The 25784-nt window shown below is 33.9% G+C and overlaps 5 protein-coding genes across 6 annotated transcripts; 1 reads left to right on the top strand and 4 right to left on the bottom strand.

Moving 5' to 3' along the window:
• Positions 1-372: 372 nt before the first annotated feature.
• Positions 373-5261, bottom strand: LOC113850102 (ribosome production factor 1). The gene is made up of 11 exons (XM_027480469.1): positions 4931-5261; positions 4746-4826; positions 4282-4377; positions 4003-4086; positions 3846-3915; positions 3618-3700; positions 3163-3242; positions 2744-2842; positions 2537-2645; positions 798-887; positions 373-675 (listed from the first exon to the last, which is right to left on the bottom strand). Exons 1-11 carry the CDS (start codon positions 5171-5173, stop codon positions 637-639), a joined length of 1074 nt encoding a protein of 357 aa, XP_027336270.1. The 5' UTR covers positions 5174-5261; the 3' UTR covers positions 373-636.
• A 1034-nt stretch (positions 5262-6295) lies between these two features.
• On the top strand, positions 6296-8726 carry LOC113849427 (chlorophyll a-b binding protein, chloroplastic-like). The gene is made up of 4 exons (XM_027479335.1): positions 6296-6654; positions 6881-7104; positions 7620-8134; positions 8531-8726. Exons 1-4 carry the CDS (start codon positions 6599-6601, stop codon positions 8546-8548), a joined length of 813 nt encoding a protein of 270 aa, XP_027335136.1. The 5' UTR covers positions 6296-6598; the 3' UTR covers positions 8549-8726.
• A 555-nt stretch (positions 8727-9281) lies between these two features.
• LOC113849668 (probable inactive purple acid phosphatase 29) lies at positions 9282-12924 on the bottom strand. Of its 2 annotated transcripts, none has more exons than XM_027479732.1 (4): positions 12307-12878; positions 11495-11853; positions 10673-11129; positions 9282-9879 (listed from the first exon to the last, which is right to left on the bottom strand). In XM_027479732.1, the coding sequence occupies exons 1-4, from the start codon at positions 12647-12649 to the stop codon at positions 9845-9847; spliced, it is 1194 nt and encodes a 397-aa protein (XP_027335533.1). In that variant the 5' UTR covers positions 12650-12878; the 3' UTR covers positions 9282-9844. The 2 variants fall into 2 exon arrangements, with proteins under 2 accessions (XP_027335533.1, XP_027335532.1); XM_027479731.1 differs by having other exon boundaries at positions 9285-9879; positions 11495-11889; positions 12307-12924.
• A 372-nt stretch (positions 12925-13296) lies between these two features.
• On the bottom strand, positions 13297-16951 carry LOC113850474 (uncharacterized protein C594.04c-like). Its single transcript, XM_027481034.1, has 3 exons — positions 16595-16951; positions 16237-16500; positions 13297-16079 (listed from the first exon to the last, which is right to left on the bottom strand). Exons 1-3 carry the CDS (start codon positions 16949-16951, stop codon positions 15600-15602), a joined length of 1101 nt encoding a protein of 366 aa, XP_027336835.1. The 3' UTR covers positions 13297-15599.
• Positions 16952-18876: 1925 nt separating this feature from the next.
• Positions 18877-22960, bottom strand: LOC113849677 (transcription factor 25). The gene is made up of 4 exons (XM_027479751.1): positions 22610-22960; positions 21630-22177; positions 19920-20828; positions 18877-19461 (listed from the first exon to the last, which is right to left on the bottom strand). The coding sequence occupies exons 1-4, from the start codon at positions 22787-22789 to the stop codon at positions 19179-19181; spliced, it is 1920 nt and encodes a 639-aa protein (XP_027335552.1). The 5' UTR covers positions 22790-22960; the 3' UTR covers positions 18877-19178.
• Between the last annotated feature and the right edge of the window lie 2824 nt (positions 22961-25784).

Here is a 25784-nt window from a genome sequence, read left to right as displayed (position 1 = left end):
ATAATAAAATAAAAATATTGAAGTTGGAAATATAAATAATATTTTAAAAATTAAACAAGTCTTCAACTTTTAATATTGAAAATTTACTTTTCTGAAAAAAAAAATACTGACTATAAAATTAATTGTAAAAATAAACATAACTTGTTAAACCTCTCGATGGTACTAGTGCATTCTTTCTTGTCGCAACCATGATTCTGGTGGCAACGCGGAAATATGTTGCACATAATTTTCTCATCCAAAGGTAAGGATAGCCAACGCCAATAATTTCTGTGACTTCAGTAGCCCCCAGCGCATCAATTCATCAGTCGTCACAAATAGTGCAAATAAATAAAACTGAACGAAAATTGGGAAGCAATATGGAAGAAGCGTATCATCTCAAGTTAACAAATCATATTGCTTAGAAGGAACATGTAAATTTGTTCTCTCTTTCCCCAACCATCAATTGATTTGAGGTCAAAATTGTTCACTGGTATACAGAGAAGACAGGACTTTAGCCCCCAAATATAAAGAAAAAGAATAATACAGCAGAATTATGTAAAAACAAGTTGAAAGACTGCAACAACTTCAACATAACTAACCCTCTTGATAAACCTATTCAGCAGAAATGACGTCCAAAATGCAATGATACCAAATAAGTCATATGAAAAACCTCCTTCGGCTTGTGTCCATTTCCGGCTAAATGAGAAAACGGGAAGAAAATAAAATAACAACAGGCAGCGAGTTAGGGCGGCTTGAGAAATGCTTCACAAAGTTAGACCAAAAAATTGAAACAGCAAGTTGGTTAACAAGTAAACTACCTTGTGAACCCACTCATATTCTCCACCCTTAGTGTCAAATGTTCCATGTTGCAGGCTAATCAACTTCAACGTGAAACGAGGGCCACATTCCTGCATTCAAGTGAAATTGTTGCAGAGGCAAGTTTAGAGCCATTAGAAATATAAAAACTGAACAAATACAACTAATGCAAAACCTGAGTGAATCAGCTTTAAGAATAGTCAAGGATTTCACAAATACTAGAAGCAGTAGATCATAGTGGAAGTAAAAGCACATAGAGAGTTGACCCATCTCTAATGTAAGCATCATATCTTCACATGTAGGTAATAATATTTTTTACTGCCATAAATTGATAATTAACTCTCTACAGCAAGGTAGTTAAAATCGAGATTCTATGTAGGATCAGAGAGGAAATAAAAAATCGTAACTCGTAGGATCATAACACGAATCATAAGATCCTACAAAATTATATAAATACATGTAAAATAGTATAAATATAAAGACCAAAGGACAAATGAGAGAAGTGAGCCACCCCACCTCAAAACAGAGATACTAAGAACAGAAACAGAGGGGGAAAAGATAGATTAAATATTGTATTCTGATAAAAGACTATTTTATCCTTAAAGAAACTTAAAACAGACCCACTTTAAGGGTAAAAAGGGAAAGCCAAATTATTTTTAAATGATGAGAAGTCTTGTTTTTACCCTTAAAAAACCCTAAAATCTGCTTCATAAATCCTAAACCCTAAAGACTATTTTATCCTTAAAGAAACTTAAAATAGAGCCACTTTAAGGGTAAAAAAGGAAAGCCAATTTTTTTTTAAATGATGAGAAGTCTTGCTTTTACCCTTAAAACACCCTAAACCCTAAACAACTTTTACTCCAGCCACACTGTGAATTAGGCTACGTTGACTGCAAATACAGCTGCGATGGCCACCACAGCAAAACTATCTGCTATAACAAGGTCGCCGGTGCAGAGCAGTCACTGACACAGACAAGGTTGCCGAAGCAGACATAGTCATCGGAGCAAAAGCTATAGGGATCGCAGAACAGAGGAATGAAGTTGCAAAGTCCTGGTTGCATCCAAAAATGGTGGAGAAAGAGGCGATTTGAAGTTGAAAGGATAGAGAATGGAATGGACAGATTTGCTGTGCTGAGGAAGAAGAGAAGTGTGCTTCACAGGTTGCAAAGAGGCAAGAAATCGGAGAGAAGAGTGAAAAAAACCCCTAAAAATAGGGCAGAAACAACTCGCCCAGGATCGCAGATTCCACGATTTCACGAGGAAGATCGTGCGATCCCAAAGATCCCACCAAAAACGAGTTCCAAACCAGGATCGGGATCGTTGGACCTGAGACAGATCTTAAAATCGTACGATTTTACGTGTTAACTCGCGATTTTGACTACCATGCTCTACAGTCTATGTGTGCATACAGATTAAATAACAAACAACTGAGATAAAAAAAAAACATTACTTAGTATCTCTTTCATAATACCATCCGATCAAAGATCACCCAAAATCACAGAAGTCAACCGCCTGAACCATCAGCCTATTATCTAATTCTCAGCAAGACAAACCACTTCATCTACTATACCACTACTACAACTTTTGTTTTGGCACGCAAAGAAAAGCAATGAGAAGCACCAGAAAGCATATATAACAACTAAATATGATACATGGATTTTTGCATTCAGTACTCAACAACAGCTATTGAGTTTTTAACTGGCGGTAAATGAAAAGCAAGTAAGAAAGAGCCAACACCAACCTGAAGACGGGCAATCGTTTTTTGTTCAGGAACATTCTCACTCTTGCCATCCTTGTCCTTTTTACCTTTAGACTCGGACTTTTTAATTTCTTTGGTTTCAAAAATGTACCTTAAGTATTGATTGAAGATGACACAATGTCAGGAAATGAAAACCACTAATAGAGAGAAATGATAATATAGAAGCCTGTACGCCTTTTGTATATATACCGATGATGCCTGAAGAATATGAAGTCTCTCTGATTATGGAAGGTGACAACTCGTCGGCCTTTAAATTCTGGATCTTGCGGAAAAAGTGACTGTATCAATCTATTAAAAACATAAATCCAGATATAAGGAGACTTCAATGATTGGCCAAAGATTATACAAACCATCATTACATGGAAACAACAGGAACCAGAGGAGATATTTGTGAATGAAAAATAATATTAGCTAAACAGGAAAGGAAGCTTTGGATTCATTTTTGCCTCTCTTCTTCATAATATATTTTTATAAAAATAACTGACAGGAAATACAAAACTATATCAATCAGCCCTAGCATCTGAATATAACAAAATTATAGAAAAAACCATTACAAGTAACATATAAATGTCTAACAAGTAGAAGATAGAATAAGAGAAAAGAGTTACCTTCCAACTCGATGCCCTAGACGTGTTGTGAAGTTATTCAACACAAGCTCAGGCTTGTGACTGGTAGGATTTCCATGATTCTGCAAGGAGGCACCAAATGAATGCAACAAAAAATTAAATCATTCATTTATTAACATAAAAATGGCATGCTTAATAAAATCATCTGCCAATCTTTTTTGTTTGAATTGTAAGTGGAATTCATCTGATATTGGTAACAAGTTGAAGGACTTATAAGAATTTTTTTTTAACAGTGAACATTAAGCAAGAGAAGGGGACAAAAGAAAGTTTAAACAGTGAGCACTTTGAGACTTAACATTACACAAATTCATTCTCCCTCTCTCTAAGATTTTAAGAGAAATTATTTGTTCATCGACTGAAAATTATGCAGATTATTGTATACCAACACCAATCCGAAGACTAGATACTATATATTATAATATTTATAAACATCACACCTTGATATCATTGCGTAAGACAAGCTTTGAGAGCTTGAAATGAGCAGTAGGACCATCAGGTAAACCAATGATTAAGAGAGCATCTGCAATACACAAGGGCAAAGCATTAAAACTGGTAAAAATGTCTTGCCTTGAAATCTTAAGGAAAAAAGGCATAAAGTATCTTTAAAACATCTTTAACTATATTAAATTTGTATAGATAGAATCTTCTTGGAAAGCACCACCAACCTGGTTCCCTACGATTGGTGTGAACAACTACAATAGAAGTGAAGTCCTTATTCTTTGCATATTCTACAATCTGAAATCCAAAATGGAATTAGAAATAAAAATTCAATTAAGCCAAGCCCCACGTTGTTCTGTCACAAGGGGAAGAGACACCCAGTACCTTTTTTAAATCATAGGTTCCTCTCCTGTAGTAATGTGCATTCGGTATAACTGAAAGCAATTCTGATATAAAAGCAGGTCCCCTCTGCAGATCAAGTCATATTTCAACCAAAAGATGGAAATAATTCAGTACAATAAAGAAGACCTGATTTTCTCAACATTCCTCTACTCCTAAAAGTGTGAAACTGAAAAACATAAACAAACTAAGGAGCAAGGGGCCTATGCTTTTAAACGTATTACATCAAACTGGAAAATACAAACAATGGCATAGGAAGCATACGCTAGAATTGAAACGGCAAGTGGTGATTAATATCTTAGTAGTTTGTTGCTGATTCAAAATTGAACTGAATTCATCGGCATCATTTCCAGCAAACAACTGCAAACAAGTATAATTCATTAGTCGACATAAATAATTTCAAAAGAAAAAAGCCAATGTTCAACTAGCTGCAATGCTGCATGCAAATTTGAATTCAAAGTAGTAAAGAAAAGCTCCTTATCAAAAACAAGTTATCTGCCCAACAATCACTCCTCCTATTTCATTCACAGATTCAATAGTCTATAAGCTAAAAACAGTTTATTTTAATAAACTACACCAAGAAGCTTATTGGAATAAATTGATAACAGCTTACTGGAGTTATTAACAGTTTACAGGCCCTAAATAAGTAACATAAATTCCGCAATTACAATGCACAACAAAGCTTCGTTTTCAACACTAATAATTAGCGCATAATCTAAGTTCAAAACCTCTTCATCATCAGGCTTGCAAACGGTCTCGTCGAATTCCCTGGTATTCTCGATGGTACGAGGAACCTTCTTCTCCGGAGGCTGCAACAACACGAAGAAACCGATACATATCAAAGCAAACACGAAACATCCAAAAAAAGAAAAAGAAAACGATTGAAATTGTTGGGAGAAGGAGAATGAAGAACCTCCTCACCGAGCTCGAGAGCTCTCTTCTGAGCAGCGTCACGATCCTTGGCCTTAGCACGCTTCTCCACCTTCTTCTGACGCTTGAGCTTCGCGTGCACCTCCGATCTCTTCGCCTTGTTCTTTATCATCGAAGGGAGTAGCTGCTCCTTCTTCACCGTTCTGGTTTTCTTCTTCGAACTTTGTTCTTCTTCTTCCACCTCATCGTTACCTGAATCCTCGCTCTTCTTCCTCTTTCCCCCCATTGTTGCAGCTACAACTTCAGCTTAGGGTTTTCGAAGCAGAAGAACGAAAAGAAAAAAGAGATTTACTGATTAGGGTTTTAGAAAGAGGGGTAATTGGGTTGTGTTCCTCTGTTTGCTTCCCTACGCTTCTATCTCCCTGTCACCCAATCAAAACTTTTTAGTATTTGTTTCCACGAGAGAAAATAAAATTTTAAAAATATAAATAATTCATATTCTTTTGTTTGATTAAAAAAATAACGAAAATAATTAATTATTTTCCTATTTTTAAATTTCAATTCAATTTCTTATATTTGTTTTTTTCACGAAAGCATCTTTGATTACATTTTCAAAAACAATTTTTTTAATTAAAATATAATATAAATTGTACTGTATTTTAATTTTAAAAACAGAAAATAATTTTTAAAAATGTAATCAAACTAGATTTTATTCTTTTCTTTTCTTTTTTCATCCTACATTGGATTTGATGGATAAATTGATCGATAGACTCAAACAAATTACGCATAAAATGGTATAAATCAAAATGAATACATTACAAATATAAATACCATAAACCAATTTAAGCCTAAAATTTAGTATCTAATAGCTTCGAAAATAAGCTTCAACGTGACCACATACCACGTCAGCAAGAAAAATTAAAAATGGAAAAACTTGCAAATTCCCGTTTGGATCATTCAGGTATGCTATACTAAACAGTGACAACTTCCTGGCCCTTATTTCCACGATAAATAATAGAACACATTCATTTTAACATATTTTTAATTAATTAAAATATATTAAAAATTATAATTTTTTACTTTTTTTCACTTTTAATTTAATATTTTTTCATACTTTTATAATTTTTAACAAATTTTAATCGATAATAAAAAAATACAGTTAATAAAAACATGTTAAAAAGTGCGTTAACATTCTTGTGTAAATTAATCTCAACTACTCCTGGCAAACTTGCATTAACAATTGTTAATACATAACCCATGAACAGTTGAAGTTAATTGTAAACGAAATAAAGTCAGATTTTGTTACAATTCGTCAAGTTTTCATTTGTTAGAGAAATTTTTCATCTAGCTAAGATCAATAGTCCCCACAAGCAGTTTCATATTTGGAGTAAGTAAAGAAACATTTAACATAGAAGAATCTCTCTTGTGGTGTCAGTTCCAATGTAAGCCACAAAAGACATGTAGTTTGGGTCTGACAAATGTGAACCACCAAATTCTGATTTTTCTAGGTAAACCTATCCTATGAGATTCTGCATGCCACGTGGCAACCCCCCATCTAATTTCTGGTTCACATTCTATCCTTCGAGATAAGAACCATGCATACATACACTTAACAAAATTGCATTTTCTATCCCACTCATCATTTAATCACACACACCAACATAACACAACAACTCACTAAGCCAAACCATTTTATCTCTCTAACATTGTCATGGCTTCCGCGTGTGCTTCATCTGCCATTACAGCCGTTGCAATCTCTACCCCAAGGCAAGTTTCTTCACGTGCCTATTATTTGTACTTGTGTTTATGTACCAGTAATGTAAACATTACCTCAGATGTTTCGTGTATTGTCCTATTTTAAATGATGAAAATCTCAGATCCAATTAATGTATGTATATCGTATGTACATATGTGAACCTTAACTTGATTATTCATTGAAATTCAACCTAGTAGTACTAAAGTAAATATTTTAAGAAAATGAAATTGCATGCAGTTCTCAGAAGAATGGATCACTCTTGGGAACCACAAAAACTTCTTTTCTTAGTGGGAGGAAACTGAAGGTGAACACCTTCACAGCACCAGTTGGAGGACGATCCACCACTACAGTGTGTGCAGCTGCTGACCCTGACAGGCCTCTGTGGTTCCCTGGCAGCACCCCTCCTCCATGGCTAGATGGAAGCTTGCCAGGAGATTTTGGGTTTGATCCTCTTGGTCTTGGTAAGTATAGAAAAGAGAAGAGAAGTTTGAATCTTCTTGTGTCTTAGAGCAGTATTTATAGGTACAGATTAGCGTATCAAAATACTAGGGTCTGTGCAGAGCTTATGAAAAATAGCTTAGAATCTCATAAGCTATATTCAACTTATTTTAATAAGCTTTTTGGAATAATTCATCAAAATAAGATTTTTAACCAATCTTAATAAGTTTTATCAATAAATTTATGACATAAACTATCGGATAAAAAAAGCCTCTTGAATAAGCGCTTAATTAAGTACTATTCACAAACGCACACCTAATCATATACAGTCAAATCTTTTAATTAAGGTCGCACTATCTCTAATAATAGTAATTTCTATTTACAAATATCAAAACATCTTAAATATCCTTTCTAACATTAAGCTATCACCAGTGTTCAAATTTGCTGTCACTAAATAAGCTGAAACAGTACTCATTGTATCCCTCGTTGGGAATTCAAGTGAGTGACCACAGAAGTGGGTTGTGATTTCATTCCACAGGATCTGATCCTGAGACCCTGAGATGGAATGTTCAAGCAGAACTTGTGCACTGCAGATGGGCAATGTTGGGTGCTGCTGGCATTTTCATCCCAGAATTCCTAACAAAGATTGGTGTTCTGAACACCCCCTCATGGTACAGTGCTGGAGCGCAGGAATACTTCACAGACACTACCACACTGTTCATTGTTGAGCTCTTTTTCATTGGATGGGCTGAGGGTAGAAGGTGGGCTGATATCCTCAAGCCAGGATGTGTCAACACTGACCCTATCTTCCCCAACAACAAGCTCACAGGAACTGATGTTGGGTACCCAGGTGGGCTTTGGTTTGATCCACTTGGCTGGGGATCTGGTTCTCCTGAGAAGATCAAGGAGTTGAGAACAAAGGAGATCAAGAATGGGAGATTGGCCATGTTGGCTGTGATGGGAGCATGGTTCCAGCACATTTACACTGGCACTGGTCCTATTGACAACCTCTTTGCTCACCTTGCAGATCCTGGCCATGCTACTGTTTTTGCTGTAAGTAAAGCATCAACTATGTTTTCATTACCTAACTTGACTTTAGTTTATTGCTCCCTCTGCTGGCTTTTATAAGAAATAAATAATTAATTATATGTTATAAATTTAGAATATATTTTAAAAATATTTATAGTAATAAATAGTCAAATTAGTGTTTCATACATTAAATAAATGAATATATTTACTTGTATGGGTTATGAATAAGCGAGTTAACACAAATTTCACAATAAATAAAAGCATAAAAAAAACTTAGCAATCAATGCATCTAAAATAGGTTTTTTTTTTTCCTTATAATTAAGAAAAAAATAATGGAGTTATTTATGATAAAAAAAAAAACAGGAGGAAACATTATGGATCTGGAATTGCTTTTTCTGAGTTTATTTATTTCTGATACAGGCTTTCACTTCCAAGTGAGATGGATAAGAACAACTCTATGATTGCAAGCTTTGGAGAAACATTGGCAAACCTGTTTAACTAAGTAGTAAAGCTTAAATGCTTTTAGGAGGAATGTTTCTGTGGTGAAGCTTGTAAAATGGTTACTTCTATGTATTGCACAGATTGATGATTCAATGTACAAATACCTATTTATGTTAAGATGCACTGAATGTAAATTCAGGAAGTAATCAAATTTTTGCATGGATGATAGAACCGCAACAATAACTGAACGGAACTAGAGCAGGGGGTATTAGATAGTCCTTGCAAACACTTCCTCGAAACTCAATGCTCTCAATCGATTATATTCTTCTCATAACTTCACAGAGAAAATACACAGAAAAAAAATATGAAAATTAAGCATATGATTTCCTTTTCATCCCCTTCTTATTGGAAATTGGAGCTTAGCCCTGAAACCTTCACAAAGTAATTACCATTAAGGTTTTCTCTCATTGAGAACCATGTTCAATATCATGCAATGGTAGTACCAATAAAAAAGATTGAATGTTTAAAAGATCAAAATAAAGTATATCCAAAAAATAAAAAGCAAAGAACCTACATTAATTTCCAAATATAGGTGACATCCCAGTTGCTACTTGCTACAGATGCATGGCAAAGAAGTTTGAGGCAACGATTTTGCAGTAGCACAATGTAGTTGCTCTTGCCTCCTACTTTTAATTTCAGAAATTTAAGGGGAAAATATTTTCGGGTATATAAAATAACAAGAATCATCCTTTTGTAGTTTTGCGTTTCTTTTATCCTTTTATGAACCTTCTCAATTAATTTAACTTGATTTGTTCAAGTTATGCTGCATTGGATTCTAAGAAGCAAAAGAGCTATTCCTCTCTTGATCATCAACAATTGCAATGGCAACTGTGCTGTGAGTTCATCACTATCAGTTAGCACGGCAGAACCTTAGCAAATATCCATGCAAGTTGAAATCTACAGTCAAGTAATTGCTCAGACAATCAATAATCTTCTCAAAGAAATCATTTTTGGTTCCAAGGCCATTAATAAAATCTTTAGATCAATTCTACAAAGGTTATGGAGTATGGATGGTTGCAATTACACGCTAGCAATCACTTCACCTTGTTTATGAACTTTCAATTCCCTGGTTAGAAGGCTACCATGAATTGCAGTATAGAATTACAGGATATGTATACCAAAGAGTTTTAAATTTCCGTGAATAAACTTCATCGTATAGCAACTCATTTCAAGTTCCAAAATAAATACACTTCACGTGGATACTAATACATGTCTGCAACATTTTTCAAATTCTCAAGTGCCACCATTTTGTATTTTGCCAGGGTTACCTGCGATGAAAACCAAAATAAAAAATGAATCCAACCAGATAACGTTATAAAATAAAATAAGACAAGAAATTATGTAACACAGATGCCATAGCTAATATCTGACATAAATAAATAAAATAATAAATAAGAGCAACGTAGAGCAGTCAAAGGACAATGAACTTTGAGGTATTACCATGGATGGGGAAGAAGAGGGGTATGTTAGTATATGCTCACACATTGATGAACATGAGCCACAGATCATTGAACCTTTTTATCCACTGTGTTGTCCAACTATAGTTCCAATATTCTTAACATTATATATAACAAGAACTAATGCGTCTATCTTGGGAATTTTTCTGATACATTTAAACATGCCTTATGCATATCCAAACCATCAATAACTTCTCCTTGTGCAAGATGCTACCCAAAATTTTGGACATTTAATCATTCAAATTATATACCAACAAGCAAAGTGGAATGCTGGATAAATACACAAGCTCTCCTGAAGGATATCCTTCAATAACACACAACCCCAACACATCTTCCCACTTTAGCACAATGTTCTTCTATATCTTCTTATCCCATCGTCTAGAGTTAAAACTTTTTTACATTATGATATTCATTTTTAATGTTTCTTTCTGCAAACTACTTTCTGTAAGCAAATTTATCCCAATTTTTCATTTACTTGTCATATTTTGTTTATACATCCAACAGGCATCTCTAAAAGACAATTCTAAAGATAGATTCCATCCTTTCAGTATGTAGCATAGTTTGAGAACAAGCAAAATAGTACAAGTATCAGAGGACATCTTACCGCCAAAGCTCTTGCTCCATAGGACCTCGCCATCGATTCCAGAAAGATGTTGATCATCAAGGCGTTTCCATGTTTTAATTGACTTAACATCTCCCCAACTTCCTTTCTCCGTTTTCTCCAAGCTAGCTACCACCACTCTTGCTCTCCTAGACCATCCAGCCTTTCCATAAGCATGGTATCCAAATCCCCCACCATAACAAAGTTGTATACCTGTTAGTTTGCCACAGAAGTCATTGATGTGATCATGGCCTGTGAAAACTGCCTTCACATCTCCTGCTGCAACCAAGGTTGTGAAGAAGCCAGAGTTCACAGAAGCAGAGCTAATGCCATCCGGCTCCTGTTTCACACCTGTGAAGTTTGATGAATCAAAACTAGTATATTCCGGTAAAGGGATGTGAAAATATGCAAGACCAGGAGCAGCTTCTTTCTGAGGCATTGGTCCACTTATGTATGCTTTCTGCAGAATATAAGAAAGAGAGTAGTGATCAATCCAAATATTAACGATTAAGAGAACTGAAAAATACGCCACAAAATGTTTATCGAAGATTCACAGAAATTTCCATTTATAAGCTGCTACTGAACAAGAAGGAGAAACAGGATAATTGAGTTTATCTGCCTGTTTGGTTTTGAGAAAATGTTGTTTGTTTTCATGAATAGTTACAAAATTGACACGTTTTCAATTTGTTTCTAATTTCCAAAGGTTTGAACTATTAATGTTGAAATGAAGTGGTAGTATTGTAATTATTTATGAAAATAGAAAATGAAAATATAAAACATATTTTAAGTACAATATTGTTAGGTAATGGAAAGGTAAGACGGTACCCGAAGCTTTGCTGATGTTCGTTGGAACCAAAGTTGCTGGGAGGGCTTGATCCAATCATAACCAAAAATTAAAGGAACTTTGGAATAATCTCCACTATCAAGAAAATACAGATTGAGCACTGACTTGTTTTCAAAACCAGTGCCTTCAATTCCTCCAACCTCCAAATTATAGTTCCCAAAACCATCAATGATATGTACTTCTGGAGGATTGAATTTAGATAAGGTGTTTTTCATCCCAATTATATGTTTCATCACCCCTTCCCTAGAGAGAGATCCTTCCTGGTCATGGTTGCCCAAAACAGCTACCCAAGGAATGTTTGATGCAATTGCAGGAGCAAATGCAACATCCAAGGACTTGGCTGAATCGGACGAATCAAACCCAAATATATTATCTCCTGTCACACCACAATAAATATGTATCATAGGTTTATATCATATATCAAAGACACTTGCAACTGTAAATTACTAAGATGTGGAAATGATGATTATGCAAACATAAAAATAAATCACAAGCTTCATCAAAAACAAAATACTAACTAATTTTTTTCTCTCATTTCCAGCCAGTTGCTAGTACATGCATGTTCTTTGTCTTTGATTAGTTAAAGATATTTTTAATTGGCCCGGTACCAAAAGATGTTCACATATTCTTGCCGCTAATTAAATTATCAAATTACTAAGCATTAAATATTGTTACCAAAAAATTAGAAGGAAAAGGGTCCTTTTTTCCTAAAACAAGAAAAAAAGAAAGCTGAAAGAAACTACAATTAGAAAGAAATGAAATGATAACTAAAAACAAGACCAGTATGGAATACCAGTGAAGACAATAAGATTAGGCTTCTCAGCTAGGATCATTCTATGAAGAAAGGCAGTGGTGTTGAGATCAGAGCAAGAAACATTTTGAGAAGGGAGCACATCCAAGCAAGGTGTGGTCTTGCCATCTGCATAGTGCATATCTGCCACCTGCAATATCTTGAATTCTCCATTTTGACCAAACCTTAACTTCGGGTTATGTTGTTGTGGTGGTGGGTATACTTGTTTTGTGGTTGATACACATACAGGAATCAAACAAAACCATGAGACCATCACCATCAAAACCTTGAAATCCAGACCCATCTTTCTCTTGGTGCCAAAAGCATTTCTTTTACTTGAGATCATCACTGTTTTGGGAATTTGGGAGCCCAAAACCAATCAAAATCTCAACTTGCACTTGCACCTGATGAGGGCTGGGGTCTTAGCTAAGGATGTTGATGCTGATGAAAGTAGGAAGAAGATATGGTTTTGAGTTCAGCAACTTTGGAAAGGAAAGCAAAGTCCTTTTCTTTTATTTTCTTGGTAATGAATAATGGTAACTAAACTTGTTTCATTGGTTTGTTTTAGGAGAAAGGAAGAAAACAACGCAGGATGCATAGTATTATTAGTATGTGAACACTAAGAAGAAACAAATTTTAGGGAATGACTTTATCTAAATGTCTTGGTCATGATAAACTTAGACTAGTTGATTCAAAGTAATTAAGTATGTGCCAACTGGCAACTGCCATAGGATATCCCCAGTGATATATTCACGAGTCATGACATGATATTCTGAATTGTGATCATCTTTGTAATTCTCAGAGCAAATTCCAGTTTTTTTAACCATGGGAACTTACCTTTGACGAGGAAAAAGAGAATAAAAAAAAACACTTTCAAAAGAATGAAATTCAATTTTTTTAAATGGCTGATCAATAATAATTTGCATTTTGAAAAAAAATAAACAAATAAAAAACATTCCATTATTTTTTTCTTTTTATATATTTTTTTCTTCCATCACATTGCTTTTTTTTCTCTCTCTTCTCCATAATCACTATTTTTTAGCTATAGCAAAAAAAGCTAACATTACAGTTAATGTCTTAACTTTATGAAAATTAAAATTAAAATTCTTGAGATATCAGCCAATGATTATATATATGAACAAGGAAGTGAGGGAAAAAAAATAAGTGGAAAGTAATGCTGAAAAATGTGTATAACTTTTATGACGCACCTAATTATAGCTAACAAATGGCAGACCACAAACCGATATTAATATGCGTGGAAACCTAGATGGTGTGGCATTAAATACCACCAGCAATTATTATTATCTGTGAATCTGTGTATAGAAATCAGAAGGAGATCTCAATTCAAATGCAAACAAATGCCAAAGCAAAAGGATCTGCATTTTATGTTTTTGTCTGAATATATAATGAAGATGCATGTGACACAAGAAAAAAGTTGGAAAAGTGAAAAGAACTATTATTACTGTTGATCCTATTATTTATTTTAATTTCACATCTCATCTTAATACTCGTTATTAATTTTAATTATCAAAATAAGAATTATAATTATCAAGATAAAATATCGATTTTAATTAGAGATTAATGATAATACTAATATCTAAATTTTGTCCATGAGAAAAGGATCTTTCTCAAAAACCATCCTCCTTTCTTCTCATCCATTGGTTGATGTCTTTTTCTCCTGACCAACCTGGTTTAATCTTATCAAATACATCTAATAAAATATTCACTTACATTCACAAGTATGCATCTCCAGTAGTGACTCTTGGACGTAAGTACCAATAAGACAAATCAATGTTCATAGTAAAATCCTCCATAAGGTCAAGATTCATTCACTGTGTAGCCCTGATTCGGAATCAAACAATTTCACAGACGACGTCTACTTGTCAATAGAATTATATAATAACTAATTTAAATCTTAACCACCCCAATCCATGAACTCCTAATGATTCACAAATGGAATATTTAACAGTACCAAAGACATAGTCCCGTGAGCAAGCCAGATAGAATCCTGTTTTTATTTGTATTGATCTTCTTTTAAGTAAGCTTATTTTTAAATTTAGTAAGTATATTCGTCCTTCAATTTTAGTGAGTTAAGATTGTGATACGGAAATTAAATTAATAATTTCTTATTAAAGGTAATCTCACATAAGAGCCTTAACCATTTTCTATTAGTTTCTCCTAAGCTTTGTGTTGGTTTTTAAAATGGAAAATGTTAATGGTCAAGTCCTAGTAGCTGTTAATTTGGCTTCACATGGAATTTGAGATACCTCAAATTGTTTTTCCACTTACTAGTCTTGTTCTGCCCATGACACAAACCATTTTGTTAAGACTAGTAAGCAAAACACCATAATTTTGCATTTAATCCAAAATCAAATGAGAAGCTAACGGTTATAAGTCACCTTCATTAACACACATCACTCATCAGCGAGCCAAACTAGTACGGGAAAAAATAATGCATTAATTAAATTTAATCCAAGCAGGATCTTTCAATTTTATATCTAATTTCAGATGTAATTTTCTGCTTTGGGATATCAACTCATTGATAGCTACTAATGATAAATGCACCAGCACTTCCCTGATAGCACTTGCTCATGTAGTATAATGCACTGTATCTGTGGTTTAAAGTTGAAGAAAAATCCAATGGTTACATGAAGAGCATCCAAAAGTTCTTAAGGGCATCCATGCACTTTGAATCTCTCAAAGCTAGAAAATTTAGCTCGATCTTGTGATACATCTCTTTCCAACACTAGATGGTGGTGTATCATATTCCTTTAACTTTTCTGGATCTTGGACAGTTAGATATTATGGTAATACTCCTGAATCATGCCATTGTTTATAAGGTTAAGGATATAGACAATGGACATACACTAGATATCAACATGCAACCATGTCAAAGCATCCAAATTGATGTCACCATTTTACAATATGAAATTTTACTCTGCAAATAGTATTGTTTCTAACAATTATTAAAGCTCTTCTATAAAATATTTCCTTATGCTTCAGGCTTTCCCGTGAACAGAACGAAGCCTAACTAAAAAGACCAGTGGGAATATATCCACGGCCAAATACACAAGTCATCATGGCACTTATGAACTATCCTTTTAAAGCTGAAACGCCAGATTGAAGTATAAATCCAAACGTAGCAGATGCATTATGATTTTATACAATATTACAGTGACCTACATGTCTAGAACACATACAATTCATGATTTCATTAAATACACAAGAACATTGCAAATTTTAAAAGATACCAAGATGAAAACTTAACAAGATCAACCATTGCACTAAAATAAACATCAAGCATTCTTATTTTTCACTCCTGAAGGAGAGGACTTGAACCAAGGTACCCACACAGAAGTTGTCTTCTGATAAAGCCTAAATGCATCTGCCCTACTTTCTTGCTTCAACATTCGCTCCTCAACAAGCATAGTAACATATGCCAAACACATGGTATTAACCAATGCTCCAACAAAGGTCCATCCATGTCCCAGGCTCCAAGAAAACACAACTAGCCCCCACCACCACATCTGCTCTCCAAGGTAATTTGGATGCCGGCAGTAATACCACAAGCCATTGTCAAGCACAGGAACCAAGGGTTTCCCAAGCCCTTTCAGCTTGTTGTTTCTATTCACAAACTCATAGAGCTGTGTATCAGCAAAATATGCCATCACAATGCCACACAAACAGAGAACAACAGCCACCAAGTCCCATATGCTCAAAGGCTGATTAACAGTGTGAACAGCATACAAGGGAAGGGACAATCCAATCAAAAACATCTGCAAAGATAAAAAAAAACACAAACCAAAACAAAAGCACTCATTTCAATAAAACAATACTTAAACCAAACAGGCAATTCAACAAGCAGGTTCAGGGGGTTCATTTAAACCTCATTTCAACACCAATGAATGAAAAGAAAGCAATGAAAAAACTTACCTGTTGGGATACATAAACAGCAAAGAATGAAACCCACCACCATTGATTTCCATACTGTTGACTCATCTCAGTGAAACGCCAATCTTCCCTTGCACCCCATTGCCACCTTTCTCTCCTGAAGTAGTTATGTGTGAGCCGAATACTCCACACCCATGTCAACAATATCACAATCCTTGACCTCCACCAATCAAAGTGAGCCAAAGGGTGCGTAGAATAGTAATGAACAAGCATCACAGGTATCACAGTCCAATATGGGTCAATCATCTGCACCATCACTAACAGAAAAAGGTGTCAACTTTAAAGGAAATGTGAATGTGGGTGAAGTGAATGAAGAAGAAAAGTGGGAAATTGTATGTACCCAGTGACTAGATTGGATTTGGCCAATGACCCAGAAGAGGACATTGACGTTGATGAAGAAAAGAGCATTGGCTAATAGCAGAGGGTGGTGATAGCACCATGCCCACAAAGTTGACCAAAATGAAGGGGAATTTGCAGAGTCATAGTGGTTGAGGAATGAGAGATAGAAGAGAATGGAAGGGAGAGGAACCAAGAATGATATCACAGCGTTCTTCACATTGCGCCCACTAGCCATTGTATCTTGCCTTCGAATCTTTCTGATCCTATGCAGTTCCCTGTGTCTGTGTTCGAGGCCTTTGTAACTTCCTCTTTTATAGGAGAAAGTAGAGTGAAAATAACTTGAACATAAATATATCATCGGCTCCTGTTAAATCATCGTATAAATAAATGTATGAAATGATAATTTGTTTATAATTAATGAATTTAATATACGTAACCTGTGTCCTATCTCAACACAAATTCAATAAATTATAATGATAGAACACACTGGATCGCTTCTTTTCAAATTATTATATAAATCTTTGTAGTATATAATATTTTTATAACTTTTAACTAATAATTAAAAATGTGTTAAAAGAGTGTTATTGATTATCTAGCTCAACTTATATAATCTCTCTCCTCCTAAAGAGAAAAATGTACAAGGCCCCAAATCATACGTGCCAATGCAAAATGTACACAAATTCATTACATACGGCCACGCACGCCTAGACAGTGATTCATTAGATGACCCATTACTCCACTCAATGATTAGGTGATTCCATGAGCCCACGGCTACCTCATTCACGTCCAATTTATTTGATGAATTATGAAGTTCTTACCTTCGCCTTTAATTTTAAAGAACAATTGAGTTGCCTCATCTTAACTTGTGTGGTTAAAAGTACATGAAAATGGAGCATCTTACGAACATTACAGAGATAACTCGGTAATATACAGACATACATGTCCAACGGCATGAATAGTTGAATCTTGATTCATCTCTTAATGTGGATGGTTGGTAGGTCAAGATTTGGCTTCTCTGAATGCAAAATACACTCTAGAGAATAAAGAGCGATGTAATAATTATTAATTTAAAATTATCAATTGAAATTTTAATAACACATAATTTCTTCTCTTTCACAACTTACTAGACAGAAAGCAAATCCAAAACTTCATAAGGTAAGTGATATTGTAAAATAATGCTTAGCAATGTTGTAATGATGTTTGCAGCACATAGTTGTGACCCTAATGATATATTAGAATCCTCTCACATGACAACTTTATCATAGAAACTTAATCCCAAACCGGGTCCCCCACTTCCACTTCACGCTCTTCTATTGTTTTTGAAGGCTAACCTGCCCCAATCCACGCAGAAAGGAGGAAAAGAAAAGGAATGTCATGCTGGAGCTGGAAGGACTTGGAACAATGTATGTTCCACCCGCCACAGGGCCAGCAAAGTATTTATTATTCCTCCTAAGCATGTTACAATAGCTTTTTTGCATTAGTTTGTAAAAAGTTTGCCATTGAGAACATATCAGAACATGAAAGAATCTACTGTATTGTTAAATAGAAGTTCTGATAATCCAACTGGCCAGTAACATTATGAGTTCTTATGGCATATTTGAAAGAGTTCATGAATAACTAATGAAAAACAGCTTATCATTCAAAAGTTATTTCTAACTTATTTCAATAAATTTCTTAGTATAATTTACGAAATAACTTATTTTTAACTTATTATAATAAATTTCATTGTTAAATTTATTGCATAAGTCATTATTTAACACAACAACTTAATGAATAAGCACTAGAACAAATTGATTATCCAAACACAGGTCTCAACTTATTGATGCATGGTAGGAATAATGCATGTTGACGTAATTTAAGCCTAGGTTGTTTTGGTGGCAGTATCACAATGGAGGAACAAGCCTTCCCATTAGTATAAGCTAACATTAGGTTACACATGCATTTTGAAACTCGCAAGGGGCCTCGTAGGATTTTGTTTAGAGTAAGAATGCAACTTATACACGTCTCAAAACTTTCACTCGCCACTTACACAGTCAAGCTCTCCAAAAAGTTTACCCACGGCTAGAATACAATAGCTGACAGAGTATTTGTTGAATAGTTGGTATCAACATATATAAATACTTGCTACTACCCGCCTGTGTTCATTTATGGTAACGTACACATAGGCACCCCATGAATGTTGCCAATGCCTTGACTTGAGAATAGTGTTTTCATTTTTCTCACTATCATTCAATTGTGTTATTGCATCATAGAAGAATTTGACATCTCAATTTGTTGCATCCATGACTAAACTCTTGTGTGATAATACATTATTAAACAACCGAGTTAACAAAAGTATATCAAAATAAAAATTCATGATGGAAAAGGTATAACATTTGACATCAATGCTCCTAAAATTAGACACCACAAAATATATGGCATTTATATGGATCTAGAGTTCCTAGAATAACCACTGTGATCAACGTAAAAGCAAAAAACATCAAGCTCCCTAGGCATCGCTCTGTACAAGAAAGACGTCTCATCGAGGAGTTCAACACTCCACCCAAATAAGGCCTTTAGAGCAAGAAGGCCGAATGCATCCAGAATTATTGATTGTCTTGTCTGTGATCATCGAGTTGGTTATCATCAGGTTCACCATCCTCCCTATCCTCATAAGTAACCCACGGTAGCATTGACTCAAACAAGACAGCTAATGCATTCCTATTTGCAACACCACGAGGAGCGTGGCCGTTGCCCTGCTGATTAGCAAATTGGTTCTCGTCCTGCATACCTTCCCTGATCCCTGGAACGCCCATAAATTGTTGCAGATTTTCTCGTGGAATTGATGAAACTGAATCAGAGAAATCAGATACTAACAAATGTCCATACCTAACAAACAAGAAACTGTTAGTTGAATTGCTTAAAGATCAATACATGTTAAAACAGTGCTGTCATTTCACACAAAAGCAAATGAACTGCTGCATCCTCAGATTCATAAGGAATAAGATTCAATGTGCCTCTTTATTTTTTTCTTTTTTATCGATGACATGAGATAAGCAAAATTAAAAAAAGATTTGATTCTATGCAACTTCACAATGTATTCATCAGTTATGTCATGTGATAATCAGCGCATTGCTTCAATTTCTTATGTATAATTTCAATTGGTCACAACCGAATGCTCGTTACAAATTGAAATAATTTGCACCAAGTTTTGAAGACAATAAATTGAGAAAGTTTATAAACAGCATAGTTAAATATTTGATGAATTTTTTAGACTCAAAGATTCACTAAACATGCAAAATTTTAGCTAAAGCAAAATAACAAATTTTAAAAGGGGGGCTACGTACTCATTTTTCTCAGAGGAAAATGCTTCTTTTCTGACACAAGCCCAATCCTTAAGTTCACTTTGATTACTCTCTAAGGTTTCAATCACTAGTTTTGCAGCACCACTTAGCAGTTTTTGCAGATCAGGAAGCCTCCATAAAAGATAATTTCTCTCAACATATATATTAATCAAGTGATCTTGAGATGGAATTCCTGTTTGATCTGAGCGGAAAAAGGCATGCTTGAGAATATCTGTCCATGTGCGATCTTTCAATGGTACTTTTGCCACAAGCCTCTTTATGACTGAAGGATGAAGCATTAGTGCTTGTTTCATCAGTTCAGACGAAGAAGCCTTTTTAGCATCTATACAAGCATCTTTGGAGGCATCACACTCAAGGTAAAACCGACAAATGGCAAGGGAATAAGAGAAGTTTGGAAATAACCAAATGGAGTTATCACTTTTATAATCTTCAGAAAACTTTTCTAGCCATGCATACTCCTCAGCCCTCAAAGCAAAGTAGTCAATGCAGAAAATAGCCCCCATGGGATCATCAGAATCTAGTGAAAGCAACAATTTGCAGACCTCTAAGGCAGATCTATGACAGCCACGCCTGTCCAAATTTTTCATGTGAGTGAAAAGAGCAGTGAATATAGGTTTGTTTGAATCATGTCGGAACTTCAACTGGCAATTGCCCTGCAGTGGAGTGAACATGGGATGCCATGCACATTCAAGGGCATAAAGACACCTGCCAATAGCATCTGCAGACATCTGTTGTTCACCCAATACCGCAAAATATTCTGCCATTGTTAGAAGGGAATCTAGATGATAAGGACAATGCTGTAATACAACTGCTATGCCATTTATGTTATTAATTGCTTTGGCAGCTTCAAACGCCTTTTGATGTTGGGTGTATGATGGTGAATGTATATATCTACATTATAAAAAAGACCAGAATAAATGGGAAATGACCAGTAGTTCAAAAGGTTACAAAAAAGAAGCAATTATTATCATCTATGATTCTCATATCTCAATAACCTTTAACCATAAAGGTTGAAATAGGAAATTAGAATACAAATTACAAAAGACATTTTCAATTTTAACTTCACGAGTAAAGCAGACAATCATTATCATAAACCACGCAGGTACAGAACCTCAAACCCTACTCTCCACTCCCATTTCGAAGAGATTGATAAGTTCAACTGACCCAATGGTCATTGACAATGAATATGAATAACAAAAGCCCAAACCAATGAATTCAATCATGTAAGCCCTTCTACCAAAACGAAAGAAGGATCATGAATTGAAAGGCATACAGTGTGTGTGTGTGTCATTAATAAAAATAAACAATAATTAGGCTTCAATATAAATTCCCTTCTTTCCATCTCTCTATTTTTCATAACTCCCATTAGGTTCTTTAATTCTGTTCAAGGTCATTCTTACATTGGAACCTTTGTATTCATCAATAATTCTTTGCAAGTGCTGTTTTTATGTATGTTATATGTATTTTATTCTTCCCAAAACTGGATACAGAATCTTTTTCATGTGCATATTTTCATGGTTACGTTACATGTTTATGATTGGTCGGTAGCACGTCACACATTTGAAGAAAGGATACTACAACTATCTCCTCATCCTTTAACATATACAAGCATACAACAAGAGTGGTTTAAAGAAAAAACAAAGCAGAAAATATTATCAATAGATTGAATAAGAACGATCCTTAATTCCTTACCTGAAATAGTTATATCCATTCTTTGATTCCAGAAATTCCATGGATAAAGAGCCATCAAAGCGGAGCCAATTGTCTGAGGGAGTGACAAGAACAGTCTTTTTAAGATTATAATGCCCACGCCTCACCCCTCGCATCTGCCTAGAACTACTCGCTTGATTGCTATTCTCAAAAGATTTCACAACCTTAGATCCAAATATTCTTCTCAGCTCATTTTCAGCATTCAAATATTTAGGATCCACTTGTAATACGCTGGCTGCATGCTGTTTAAAAGATTTACTATTGTCTTTGGCATCCGCTACATTGGCTTTTGAAGAGACAGGTTGTTCACTCGAAGAGTTGACATTCAGAGACAAATCTTCTAGAATTGAGTCCAATTCTTCTTCACCCCTGGTTTTATTGGCAACAGCACTATCCTTGTTTTTCTTCTTTTTCTTTTTCTTCGATTTTGAATTGGATGTTGAAACCTCAGCTGTATGTTTCAATGAAGATGACACCTCTTTATCATCATATCTGACCAATGCTTCATCAGCGTACGTCAACTCATCTCCCTGCAATCAAAAAAGTCAAATTATCCATTCAGTTGAGAAATAAAGTACATAATCACAGCTGAATAATGAGCATGCTCCCTAGCCCCGCTTTCTTAGCATAAGCAAAAATTAAAGCATCAATTTTCAGCTAAACACTCAAGAATTTTGTTTCGTTTTCTAGCAAAACAATAAAAGTTAATGTCACTCCTCTATATGGTGATGACATTTAATTAACCAAAAAAAAAAAAAAAAAGTTAACTTGAACTTGAATTTGCATTTAACCTATTTCCAAATACAAATCAAAGTTACAAATTTTGGCTAATACAATTCCCTTGGGACATGATAGCAACAGAAAAATAGAACCCAGATGGCCAATTGAAAAAGATAAAAAGGGTAATGCTTCATGAATTTGAGAGTTTAAAAAAAAACCAAAAAGGTGAGATTTTGAGGAACCTGGTGTTCGGGCTCAGAATCATGATCGTTGAGAAGGTCGAAGGGGTTGATGGAAGAACGAGTGATGGAGTCTTCATCTTCTGGGTTGAGCTGATCGTCGTGCTCTTCTTCTTCTTCGCTCACGTGTTGTGGAAGGTGCTGTTGCTCGTTCAGAACCTTCTTCATCAATCGAGCCGACATCGTTTTCGGTGTTCCAACTGAACCACTTTCAGGACGATATAGATATACCCAAAAAGAAAAATTCGATGCTTCCCTTAAATTCAATCGCAACAGAGAAAATAACAGAGGACAAAACCTTTTTTTTTTTTTTCGTCAAAACTCGAATGAAAGGAAAACAGCATTAGGCTGGTTCAGTTCATTGTTCATTCCTCATGCCTGTAATGTGAAAGAAGAGTAGAAAATGGGCTCACAATAAAATACAATGTGGCCCAATAGATAACTTCTACTTCGTGGACCTTATGGGCTTTCTCCAAGAGTGAGTGCCCATTTTGAAAGAGAGAAGGCACTCAAGCTATGTGATGATTTGGACAAAAAATTTGGATTGATTTTTATTATACGAATTATAAGGATAAAACTTTAGTTACAAAATAATACATAAAACATATTATACATCTCTTCGTATTATTTTGTATTATTATTAGACTTCAGTTATCATATCTTTTTTTTTTCAAAATAATTATATGATATAAATTGTATGTGAATAACAAATTATTCTTTTATTAAATTTATATAATTATTAAATATATATATATATATATATATTATCTTTAAATTATAAAAAGTTGTGGCAAGTACTTAGTGAAGTGATAAATGGCAATGATTTTGGATGCAAGGCCATAATGATAATAATAAAGAGTTTTAGAGGACAAAAATAATAAATGTTATCTTAAAATGGTGTCGAGTTATAATAAGGGCTAAAATAATCACTAGTAATAGTGATAATATAATCAGAAATAACAACAATATTGATAACAAAAGTTAGATAGTAATAGAAATAAAAGATTTAAACATTTATCTTACTATTTCTAACTCAACTCTTCTTATTGTGTACTTACTTCTAATTATTTATCAAAGCATGATGAATAGTTTATCTTGTCATGCTGCTTTCATCATGCAATTTAGCAGGAATGCTTTTATTTAATTGTTTTATTATTTTATATAAACTTTCCAAAATTTTCTAAGTACTTATATTTATAAAATATATAATACGTATTAATTTATTGTTTGAAATGTTTTTAGTCAAAATTATTAGTAATTATTTATTTTTAATTTTATATAATAAAACATATTTTTCCTATAAATTTTAAAAGTCATTATTTCTATTTTTTTTTTTTACATTAGTTTCAAATACTCTCTCTTATTGTCTTTTTTCCAAATAAAGTTACATGTATATTTTATTGTATTTATGTATTAATATTTTCTAAATTTAAATTTTATTTTTAAAAAAATTATCTCGTAAATTTATAGTTGTTAGTATAAATTGATTATTGATAATTTAATTTTTACCATAATTTACAAATATAACATGTTAAAAATTTATAAATAAAAACAAATAAACCGTAATATTTACTTTATCCAAACTTTTACAATAAAAAAAGTGAAAAAAATAAAGTATTAGTTCAACGAAAGTTGTTGTTTGAATAGAAAATATACATAAATGTATAATAATTTCATATTTGATGAGTTGAAGACGTTAATTTAAAACTTCTTTATTTAACATTGAAAATTTTAAGTTTCCTGATTATGATGGCCTACATGTAATTTTCTATGAGAATCAATGAGAGTTTTTAAGTTCTTTTATTCATAATTTTGTTTTAGACACTTTTAATAATACTAAGAAAATTTTTACTGTTAATGAAACTGAAATTACCTTAATCTCTAAGACCAACAATTTCGAATACATAAAAAGTTTTAGACCAATATTATTTTGTAATGTTAGTTATAAAATTATCACTAAAATTTTAGCTAATATACTTAGAAGCTCTCTTCCCTATCTAATATCTAAAAACCAATCTAGTTTCATTCATGAGAGACAAGGGATAAATAACTCCTTAATTATTCAGAAAATCATGCATTTTTTTAGTAAATTAAAATGTAGAAATGGTTACATGACCCTTAAAATTGACTTGGAAAGAGCATATGATCAACTGAGATGGAAGTTCATTATAGATATTGTTAAAAAAGTTGGTTTTAACTCTGAAATAGTTAATCTTATTCATCATTGTATTGTAATAGGAGTATAACCGAGTCTTTTTTACCCTTAGGGGTATCAGCATGGGGACTCTATCTCTTCCTATCTATTTGTGTTGTGTATGGAAAGGTTAGCTCACCTAATTAAAGATAAGGCCATGTCTACTAACTGAACTCCTTTCTTCTTTAGCAATTCTGAGCCTTAGATTTCCTATTTATTTTTTGCCAATGACATTATTTTAGTGGCAAAGGTTGACATGCATCATGCCAACATCATTAAAACTATTATGTCTTACCTCTGGTCTAAAAATTAATCAGGAGAAATTCTAAGTATTTTTCTCTAAAATTTTTGACTTAGTACTTATCTAGGAAATTAGCAATAGCCTAGGGATCAAGTCAGTTACCATAAACCCTCTAAGCAGGATTTTACCTTTATAATAGATAAGGTTAGAAAAAAGCCTTCTCTTTGAAAAATAAATTCATTTTCCATGGCTGATAGAATTATTTTAGCTCAATCTTGCATTATGAGCGTTCATTCCTATCTTATGCAAATCATGCTCATCCCTAAAGGTGTCTGTAATGAAATTAATAAATTATGTAGGTAGTTCATTTGGGGTAGGAGATGTCATCTTATTGGCTGAAAAAAAAAATTGTAGGTCTAAGTCTTAAGGTGATCTAGGCTTTAGGAACTTGCAAATGCTTAATCAAGCATATTTAATTAAATTGTGTTAGAGATTTATTACTTCCCCCTCTGTTCCTTGAGCTCAAGTCTTCTCTAGTAAATACAAATTTCAAATTGGCGAAAGTCCCAATTTAAGCACTAGTAATTTCTCTTCCCACCTCTGGAAAGGCATGTGTTCTATGTGGCACATCTTCTCCTAAGGGTTAAGTTAGGTTGTGGATAATGGGTTAAATGCTAAATTCTAGACAGACAGTTCGATTCCTTATATTTCTAATCTATCTAACTTTGCTTTGTATCTTATTT

Source organism: Abrus precatorius, unplaced genomic scaffold (genome assembly GCF_003935025.1).
Source record: "Abrus precatorius isolate BTA unplaced genomic scaffold, Abrus_2018 Scaffold9, whole genome shotgun sequence".
Taxonomy (NCBI): Eukaryota; Viridiplantae; Streptophyta; class Magnoliopsida; order Fabales; family Fabaceae; genus Abrus; species Abrus precatorius.
This window is presented reverse-complemented; position numbering and strand designations above follow the sequence as displayed.